General features: G+C 36.5%; 1 protein-coding gene across 1 annotated transcript in view; it reads left to right on the top strand.

The window, feature by feature from the left end:
- The window catches only part of CFAP54 (cilia and flagella associated protein 54), a 234,117-nt gene that overhangs the window by 149,075 nt on the left and 74,724 nt on the right, over positions 1-10,318 (top strand). The window contains exons 48-50 of the mRNA XM_015591439.2: positions 1,104-1,311; positions 3,584-3,663; positions 5,235-5,404. Of these exons, the coding sequence (XP_015446925.1) occupies positions 1,104-1,311; positions 3,584-3,663; positions 5,235-5,404 (458 nt within the window). The remainder of the gene's footprint in view (positions 1-1,103; positions 1,312-3,583; positions 3,664-5,234; positions 5,405-10,318) is intronic.

Here is a 10,318-nt window from a genome sequence, read left to right as displayed (position 1 = left end):
AGGAGTGGGGTTATAAGCAAATAAAAGTAGAGAAATTGGAATATTGGCAGCTCTTCAGGTAGTACTGTAAAGGGGAGCGAAGATTGAGTTAGTAGCTGGAGAGGAAGTAGGAATATAGAGAGTTTTTGTTTTTTAAGATGGCGAAGACGGCATGGCTGCGTGCTGATAGGAACGTGTCTGTAGAAAGAGAACATTTATGGCATAGGAGAGAATGGCTGAGTAGACCAGTGTGGACAGGAGGGAAGGAAGGCAGAATGGTGAGGCAGGTGCTTGGGTAGGTGGGAGAGGTGGTGGAGCTGTGGGGTCTGTGGGCACTACTTTGACTGCTTCAGTTTTCTCAGTTAAGTAGAGGAAGCAAGGTCGTTAGCTGGCAGGGGCAATGGAGAGGAAGGGTTAAAATTTAGAAAGAAGAAGAGCGTGAAGTGGTTATCTAGGAAAGAGCGAGAGGGAACGTACCAGGAAAATGTAGAATGGTGACCAGGCAGCACTGAAGTTTGGTCAGGAACTTAAAGTAGGACCACTTATCATAATTGCATGATTTTCTCCAGCCTTCTGCTACTGCAGGTGCATGCGCTGGATTTTATCGGGGCTATGATTTTGCCAAGGATGTGGATATGCATGAGAGAGGGGCCAGGGAGTTGAGAGTGTACATGAGGTGGAGTTCTAATGATTGAGGGCAGAGTCTAAGCTGGGTAGGGAGCTTACTTGTCCACCCATTCTTCCTGTTCTGGTCCTAGTAGCTCTAATTTATTCACTCTAAAGCAGAGTGGTTCCATGCATGGCTGATGAGCTTTTGCAGTTTCTCTATTTTGTTGTCTTCTCCCTTGATCTCAGCACAGGTTCACTTTCATTAATGGCAGGGCTGGGCTCATGAGGCCCAGGTCACAAATTGGGGAGGGGAATGGCAGAAACACTGTGGAACTGCTGGGATAGTTCTAACATTACATGTTTTTCTTAATAGTTCTGCCACTTATGGAACCTCAGGTCCATTTCTGTATTCTTTTACCCAAAACTAAATGAGTATAAAAGAGGACTAAAGCTAATAATACATAAAAACAATATTTTACTTATTTGCTTTTTAAATTTTTTTCCATTTATTTTAGGCACTTGATGAATTAATAAGTAAAGGCTTGCCTCAAATTCTGGTTACAATTGGCCAACAACATCTCTTAAATAAGTTTTCTTTTGTTAAAGCATACTTTTTAATAAATGTGGCTGCAACAATAAATTGTGTCCCAGAAACTATATTGAAAACAATCTACCATGGATTTGTTTCTGAGAGAAGCAAAGCAAACCTCCCAAACTTGAAAGGTAATCTTTCTTTTTATTTTCTTGCTTCTCTTTCTCTTCACTTTCCTGTACTCCCCACTTCACCACCAATAATCTCTACGAACAATCTAGTATATATTCTTTCATACTTTTCTCCTAGCTCACGAATGACACATATATGTGCTTATGCTTTAGGTACATGCATACTCACGTCCATCCATATGTCTCCATTTCCATGTACTTTTCCTATACAAACATACAAAACAGGATTTGTCATTTATTTATAAACAATGTATTTTACATTTTTCTGCATCTAGAACAACTCAAATCAACTGCTTTGCTTTAGTTCACTGTGCTGACTGTGTAGAGTTTTATGCTGTGAATATCCCACAGTCATTCAACCATTCTCCTGTTGACGTGCATTCTCTTTGTTTCTAGAGAACAGTGCTGAAGTGCTAGATATTCATATAATATAGTATCTATTTCTATGGGTTAAGATACCCATGAGTGGGGTAATGGGCCATAGTGTCTATGTATTTTTTAACTGTGTTAGATGTCACCATAAAAATAATTGTTTTTCATCATTAAGTATGATGTTAACTGTCAGTTTTTCATATATGTCCTTTTTCAGATAAAGGAATTTCTCTTCTGTTCCTACTTCATTGAATGATTTTATAATGATAGAGTGCTGGATTGTATTAAATGCCTTTTCTGCTTCTATTAAGATGATTAGATGGTTTTTGTTTTTTATTCTAGTAATATGATGTATTACATTAATTGATTTTTGAGTGTTTAACCAACCTTGCTTTCTTGATATATGTCCTTTTTCAGATAAAGGAATTTCTCTTCTGTTCCTACTTCATTGAATGATTTTATAATGATAGAGTGCTGGATTGTATTAAATGCCTTTTCTGCTTCTATTAAGATGATTAGATGGTTTTTGTTTTTTATTCTAGTAATATGATGTATTACATTAATTGATTTTTGAGTGTTTAACCAACTTTGCTTTCTTGGGATAAATCCCACTTGATCATGGTGTATAATTTTTTAATGTGTTGCTGGATTCTGTTTGCTAGTATTTTATTAAAGATTTTTACATCAATATTTATAAGAAATATTGGTGTATAATTTTCTTTTCTTTTGGTGTCTTTGTCTAGTTGGTATCAGAATAATATTGGCCTCTGTTTTAAAATGTAAGTTTTATTATTATTCAGATAATAATAAAGGCCATCAGATAGGAGATAACTGCCACTGAAAACATACTTTATTTACAGCTCCCAAGAGAAGGGGCATGCCATGACATAGAAGGACCACACAGGACAGGGCCACACGGGAGGCAGAGAGAGCAGTGAAGAAAACTTAGGTCAGACTCTTCCTAGCGTGTCTCAGGTTTTGATGCTCCTCACAGGGTTCTTCCATACCAGTCTTCAGGCATTTGTTTTCTATCTTTGTCTCTCTCTCTCTCACTTTCCTCTTTGGAAGACTCAGTCCCAGATCTTCCTGCTGTGCCTTTCTCAGTGCTCAACCCCTCCCTTATACTCAGCTGAGCCCTAGCTCTAGAACTTTCTTATGTAGGAGAAGAGTCAGGTAGGTTGGGGTTAGAAGAAGAGAGGAAATCAGGTGTGTTCAGTCCCATGTTATTCTGGACTCCCTCTTCCTACTTGACGAACTTAGTCTCTTTAGGTGAATAATTTTTGCAGTAATTCCTAGTCAATTAATGACTTGTAGTTTTTCTCTCTCCTGTAGTCTAGAAGCCAGGATTACCAAAGAAGGCAAAGTCTATGGTCTAAATTCTCTCAGTTCTCCCTGGCTCAGAATAAGGGCCAGCTTCAGGTTGTGGGTGGGAATTTGAGATATTTGAGGATTGTGGATTGTGCTGTTCCAAATGGTCTCACTCTCTGCTCTTGGAGTGATAGGTTTGTGCAGAGCTGCAGAACTGATGCTTCCAAGGAGATCTTATTGAAATATAAATATCTGAAAGACCCCAAATACTTTGAGGACCTTAAGATGTTCTGGGAATTCCAGGGGAGGAACCACTACTTTATATCAGTAGCTGATGACTCAAATAATGTCACTAAGCATACAAAAGATCTTTTCCTAATTGTCTGATTTATTGTTAGAATCAGCCTTAATCTTTTAATGTCTGAGGTTTAGAGATTATTTGAAATAGCAGTATATTGTTACTTATCATTATAGTTTTTTTAGCATTAAATTTATGGATAGTTCTCAACTAATGATGAGTTTTATAAACTAGAATTAATACTTAAACTAACCATAGGTATCCTTTGTTCTTCCAAAATTCTGTGCCTTATAGAGCTATGTTTAAAGGATGATGGAGGTTCATTTAGTCATCTTACAAAAGTGAAAGACGACTTCACTCTTAGCACAATAAAGGTAAGTTTGAAAATGTTTTCAAATTATAATAAGTCTGTTACCAAGATGCTGACTGTTTGACCATTTCAGGACTGTGCTTACTGTTAGGAAACTAGGTGGCTTTTTTTAAACATAAGCATGGGTTGGGGTGAGATGAAGTCTGCTCTCCATGAAAAAAAAAGTAGATGCCCAGAGGTGTCTGACTTTACAATCCAATTAGGCGTTGCAGAATATATGATTCTTTATTTGATGGGATTTGAATATTCCATACCCTGTTTCTCATTTCCTTACTAATAATAGTGATCAACAACAACAAAAACAGCTACCATTTATTCAGTGCTTATTACATGACAGGCACTTTGCATGATTATTTTCACAACTCTGTGGTGTATTAATCATATTTGAACTATGTCGTGCTGAAACAAGGAAACTGAAGCTTAGACAGTATGAAATTCACTAACATCGCGCAACTAATAAAATACCAATCATATTATTAACTAATATACAAATTGCCCTAGAACTTTTATAACTTTTATATATTTACTGCTTCATACAAACAAGATTTTACACAGATTGTTCCTTGAAAGATTGCTTGGTCCCTTTCTATTTTGCCATGTCAGATTGCTGTTCACTATTGACTGCCCTCTGTAAAATCTCATTATCTTCATATTGCCAGTTAGGTGACCATAGTTTAACCTGAAATACAGTCAATCCTTAATATTCACAGATTCAGTATTTTCTAATTTGCCAATGCTAAAATTTATTTGTAACCCCGAATCAATATCCGTAGTTCTTTTGTGGTTATTTGTAGATGTGGGCTGAGCATAGAAAAATAGAGTTATCTAACACACACATTCTCAGTTGAGTCAAACAAGGCAGTACTCTGAGTTTTTGTTTCCACGCTCATACTATAAACAAGTGACTTTTTCATGGTCTATTTATTGCCACCGTTTTTGCATTTTTGTGCTTTTTTTTGGTTGGTGATTTTACTATTTAAAATGACCCCTCAAGAGTAGTGCAGAAGTGCTGTTTAGTGTTCCTACATGCAGGAAGGCTGTGATGTGCCTTATGGAGAAAATAAGTGTGTCAGCTAAGTTTCGGTCAGACTTTAGGTATAGAGCTATTGGCTGTGAGTTCAAAGTTAATGAGTCTATAAGATATATTAAATAATGTGTATGTAAACATAAATACACATTAAGCCAGGTTATATATTGATCAGTTGAAACAAATGCTGTGACCAGAGGCTCCCAGGAACCTACTCCTGTACTTCCCCTAGGAACAATGGTTCAGTTATTCACTAATTCAGTGTTTTCAGCAACTTTATTGAACAAAGCTACAGTTAATAGCATGTACGAGCATTGGCTGTGCATATAACAAAGGGTAGCTGTCCTGCGTGCTTACTCTGACCATTACTTTCCTTTTCATTCTCCGTTGCCCTTTTCCTGTTCACTGAACTCTCTTCTCTGATGACGAGGTTCAAATTTCTGTTTTGGTCTTCCATTCATTGTGACTTTTCGGTGTGCATAAGAATGAGATGTTATTTGTATTATTTCTGAATTTATGTGATTGTGTCACTGGTGTTCTTTTTTTAGTCCATTTTACTGACAGAAGCTGAAGACAAGCTAAACCTCCTTGTGTCAGAGATGGAGCATCCAAGTAACAGGAGCGTCTCTCAGTGTTCCGTGGGTGAGTTGGAGATGGTGGTGGAGGCCAGGCTTCAGCTGGCTGCAATTGCCCTGCAGAGACATCGGTCGGCATATAGGTGAGTCTCTTCATGCACAGGAGTTTCTTCCTCATCCTGACTTGTTAAATATACCTAAATTTCATAGATTCCCACATTAATAGAGCATACTTGGTTGTTGTTGTTGTTATTATTATTATATTATTATTATTATTATTATTATTATTATTCAAGGGAGTTTTAGTACATTATTACTCTTAAAACTACAGAGTAAAAAATTGTTTTGTTTTTTTTTTTCTCCTTAACTTTCTTCATTAAACTAAAATTCTATACATTAAACTCTTTGCATTAGATTCAGAATTTGGAAGGGGAGTTAATTCTTAGATGGTCATTCTCTTTAAGCAGGAAAAGCCCACCTGTAGCTTTTGCAAAGTGGTGATCAATTCAGCAGAAATCTGAATTGCTTTGATTGGACGCATTCAATCATCTCATCAGTGTGAGCCTTGACTAAAGGCTATTCATGATTAACCACATCTAAATTTGATTTTTTGCTAGTGACAGTATAAGTTCTTGGAAATTTATAATTTTTGTGCTTTTTAAGCAGTAATGAAAAGCCATAAAGTCTGATTTGAGCAGTGATTCTCAAAGTGTGGTCTACAGATCTCCAGGGGTGTCCCTGAGACTTTTCCAGGGGTCTGTAAGGTCAAAACTATTTTCGTAATGAAACTAAGGTGTCATTCGCCTTCTTCTTGTGTTGTTATTTGCATTGATGCTATAAAAGCAACAGTGGTAAAACTTCTAGCATCTTACCATGAATCAAAGCAGTAGCACCAAGTGTACTAGTAGTCATTACATACTTTGCTTCCACACACTTGCAATAAAAAAAAAGCTAGCTTCATTTGAGAATGCCTTTCATGAAGCAGTAGAATTTGTTACATTTATAAATCCCTATCTTTGAATATATTTTTAATTTTCTGTGGGAATATTAAATGGGCAATACACCTAAAGCACTTCTGCTGCATATCAAAATCTGATAGTTGTCTTGAGAAAGAACCCATATGTGATTGAATTGAGAGCCAAACAAACTGTTTTTTTTTTTAATTTGAAAAAAAATAACAACTGACAAACTATGGTTATTCAGACTTGGTTATTTAAAAGGCATTGTATTGAAAATGAGCAAAATAGACATTCCACTTCTAGGAAAACAGCAAATAGTTTTTGTTGCCAATCATAAAATCTAACGTTTCATAAGAAAACTAGAATTTTTGAAAATTTGTATTTGCCATCATGAGCTTGACAGTTTTCTAATGCTTAGATTCTTCTGACAAGATTGGAAATAATATTAATAAGCATCTTTTTAATTGTGTAATGAAATGTTTCAACCTTAAGAGAAAATCTACATAACTCTAGGAGCTAATGCGGCCAGTACATGATGTTCCAAAATCCTGGTTAAGAAGATAGACCAATAAGTTTTCAAGTTAACAGAAAAGGAAAAGTTTATCAGTGTGTGGTATTAGATTCGACACTGCAACAAATTTTTAAGAAAACATCAGTCGTCACATTTTGGCATAGTACCAAAGAAGAATATTCACAATTATTTGAAGAAGCTATTAAAATACTCCTCCCATTTTCACAGCCATCAGTGTGAGGCCCAGTCTTCTTCATATACTTCAGCCAAAACAATATGTCACAACAGACTGAATGTAGAAGCAGATAAGAAAGTCTCCTATTAAGTAGATTTCTCTTATTAAGCCAGATGTTAAAGAGATTTGCAAAAATGTGAAAACAATGGTATTCTTCTGACTAATATTTTTGTTGTTGGAAAATATAGTTTTTTTTTAATTAAAACACATTATTGATATTAACATGTAATGGGTTTTTTATTTTAAAACAAATCAATAAATATGAATGAAGTTAAAAATTTCTCAGTTTAAGTTCTAATATGGTAAATATTGATGGAGTTCTTCGGGCATTCTTAATTTTTAAGGCCATTAAGCACCTTTTAAGGTGCCGAGGTAAAAAAGCTTGAAAACCACTGGTTTAGTGTATCGTCACATTTATAGCTATCTTTAAAATACAGTGGTAGTCGATTGATGGTAAAATAGGCTTAGTGTAGTAGTATACCCTTGTCCCTGCTGATGTTTGAAGAGAGGAGGAGGAACTTTTACTACATGATTTCCTATAGAAAATATATGATGTGAACATATCTAAATATGTATATTTAGATACATATGACTATAAAATATATGGCAATATGATTTCCTATGGAAGAATTTAGAACTCTTTTCTCTAAATAGTCCCCAGACAGCAACAGCAGCCCTAGAAAATATTTTTTGTCATGTATCGTCATTATTTCCCCAGCTCTCTACATGTCTTATACCCTTTTGGTATGGAGGATATGAGTGATTTTTGTTTTTTAGGGAAGAAAAAGGAAACTAGAAATTAAAAATTACAAAATGCCCACAGAAAGGAGTAGAAAGGAGTAGAACTTTATAATAGAACTTTGAAGACCAGGTAGACATATGCAAATCATGTGCAAGTGTATCAGAATCTCTCCTATTTTAAATACATGAACCTGGCCCTTGGATCAAAACCAGCAAAAACTTTGATGTTATTGCCTTTTTCCAGCAGAGTTGTCATTTGAGGAAGCCTACTGTCAAGATGAATGAGTTTTTCCTATGTGAACTTTACCTCCCACGAGCTTCTGTTTGGGTGGTGCTGAAAGTATTGGACAGTCTCTTTCCCAAATGATGGTTAGCTTGACATTTCATGATACTTCTAATAAAATTGTGTGTCAAGAAAATTGAAAGACACATTCCCTAGGGTAACAGGTAAAGTGAGCCACATGGATTTTATGAGAACAAACTGACCATTTTTGTCATGAATGTTAATAAGAAGTAAATGGGATCAAAGTTATTCAAACTGTATTTCTACCTCTTTTGGGGCTGCCTTTCTTAGAATTCTTTTTTTTTTTTTTAATAAGTGTTCCTTTCTATTCTCCTTTCTATTTAATTTATTGTCTAAATGGGATAACATTTGAGCCTTTTAATTTTGTGTCAGAATGAAACTTCCTTCTTCTGGGATTTTAGACTGTTTATAGTGGGTAATCCTCCTACACGTTCTCTCTCAAGTGAAGAGGAGAAACTAGAAATTTTCCATTGTGCAACTAAGCAATACCAGGTGGATTAGTCCATACTAGTGTGTTTATATTTTATTCACTAAGTTTTGGGGTTAGCAAGATTCCAAACCTTACATTTTTTTCTCTTGAAATAAGAATTTGAGGTTCAGAATCGGAAGGATGGGATCCGCACCTCTTTCTTCGTCCAGGGTCCTCTAGTTGCCATCCTGTCTTAGCCTCTGAAGCTTCTCAGTAAACGAGGTGCCATGGAAACATGTGTGCATCCTTGAGGGAGGAAGGGTGTTGAGGAGAGGAAATTTCATACCTTTATATATAATGAATCAGTGTTACATTTTTTGTTGTTTTTTGGCTTGTTTTTGTTTTGTTTTATTTTTAATAAAAATCAGTAAGTTTATATAATCAGAAATAATACCTTAGGAAATATTCTACAAATATCTATAGCATTTTAATGATTCAGTAGAATCTTGGGAATTTAAAATTCAATAATTGCAGACAGTTTTTGATTCTGGTTGTCAACTTAGAAAAAAAAATCAATTTAATGCCCTCTGTCCCTCCTGGCTATCTCAATACACTAATAATGATAGCAGCTAGCATGCATCGAATGCCATCTATTTGCTGAGCACTCCTGTTTGCTAAGTAAACCTCACTCTCGCTAGAATGTCAATTCTATGAGGGCAGGGACTGTATCCATAGACCTTAGATTTGTTCCTGGCCTGTAACAGGTGCTCAATACATATTTTTGAACAAATGAAAGAATAAATACCTCATTTAATCCTCACAATAATCTCATTTCAATACTCTGGGAGCCTACAGACAGACAATACCTTCTCCAAAACATCCATGGTCACTGACAAAGCTGATCATAAACTGGGCCAGAAACCTCAGTAAATGACCCAAAGGAGAGGTGTACTGACCACAGTCTAGGGACATGGAAGGCCTCCGGAATGTGTATTTGAGGAAGTGATGTGATCCGATTTGCATCTGGATGAGATCGCTGTGGCTGCTATGTGGAGACTAGGACTGCCAGGGGTAAGAGCCATAGCTGGGAGGCTGGTCAGGAAGCTCCCACAGTCGTCCAGCCTGGAGAGATGATGGCTTGGACAAAGGCATTAGCAGTGGAGGAGGTGACCTGAGGAGCTGCACCCTGGTATCCATATTTTGAAGGTGAAGCTGACAAAACTTGTTGATGGACTGATTCTGAGGAAGAAATGGTGATTCTGAGCTCTGCCTGTGGGATAGAGGACAGGGAAGAGAACTGGGTTTGGTGGAGGGGGTGGAAACAAATGGATCTGCTTTTAACATATCCTGTCAGTTTTCTAGGGCTGCCATAACAACATACCAAAAACTGGGTGGATTAAAACGATATAATTTTATTGTTTCATGGTTCTGGAGGCTAGAAGTCCAAAATCAAGATGTCAGCAGGGCCATGCTCTTTCTGACAGCTCTAGGGGAGAATCCCCCCTTGCTTTTTCTAGTTTCTAGTTTGCCGACAATCCTTGGCATTCTTTGGCTTCTAGATGCATCACTCCAGCCACATGGCCATCTTCTTCCTCTGTGTCTTCACATCATCTTCCCTTTGTGCATATCTGTCTCTCTGCTCAAATATCCCCTTTTTATAGGGACACCAGGAATAAAGTCTACCCTAATGACCTCATTTTAACTTGATTTCCTCAGATAACTACCATTCTGAGGTACTGAGGGTTAGGATATCAACATACCTTTTTTTTTTTAAGGAGAGAGGGAAACAGTTCAACCTATAACACCTATTAAATGTGATTGTTTATTACCTATTCAAATGGAGATATCAAGTGAGGAATTAGATGAGAGTACTGTTCATTTGGCTTTCACCCAGTCTT

The sequence above is a fragment of the Pteropus alecto genome, unplaced genomic scaffold, assembly GCF_000325575.1.
Source record: "Pteropus alecto unplaced genomic scaffold, ASM32557v1 scaffold94, whole genome shotgun sequence".
NCBI classification, from domain to species: domain Eukaryota; kingdom Metazoa; phylum Chordata; class Mammalia; order Chiroptera; family Pteropodidae; genus Pteropus; species Pteropus alecto.
This window is presented reverse-complemented; position numbering and strand designations above follow the sequence as displayed.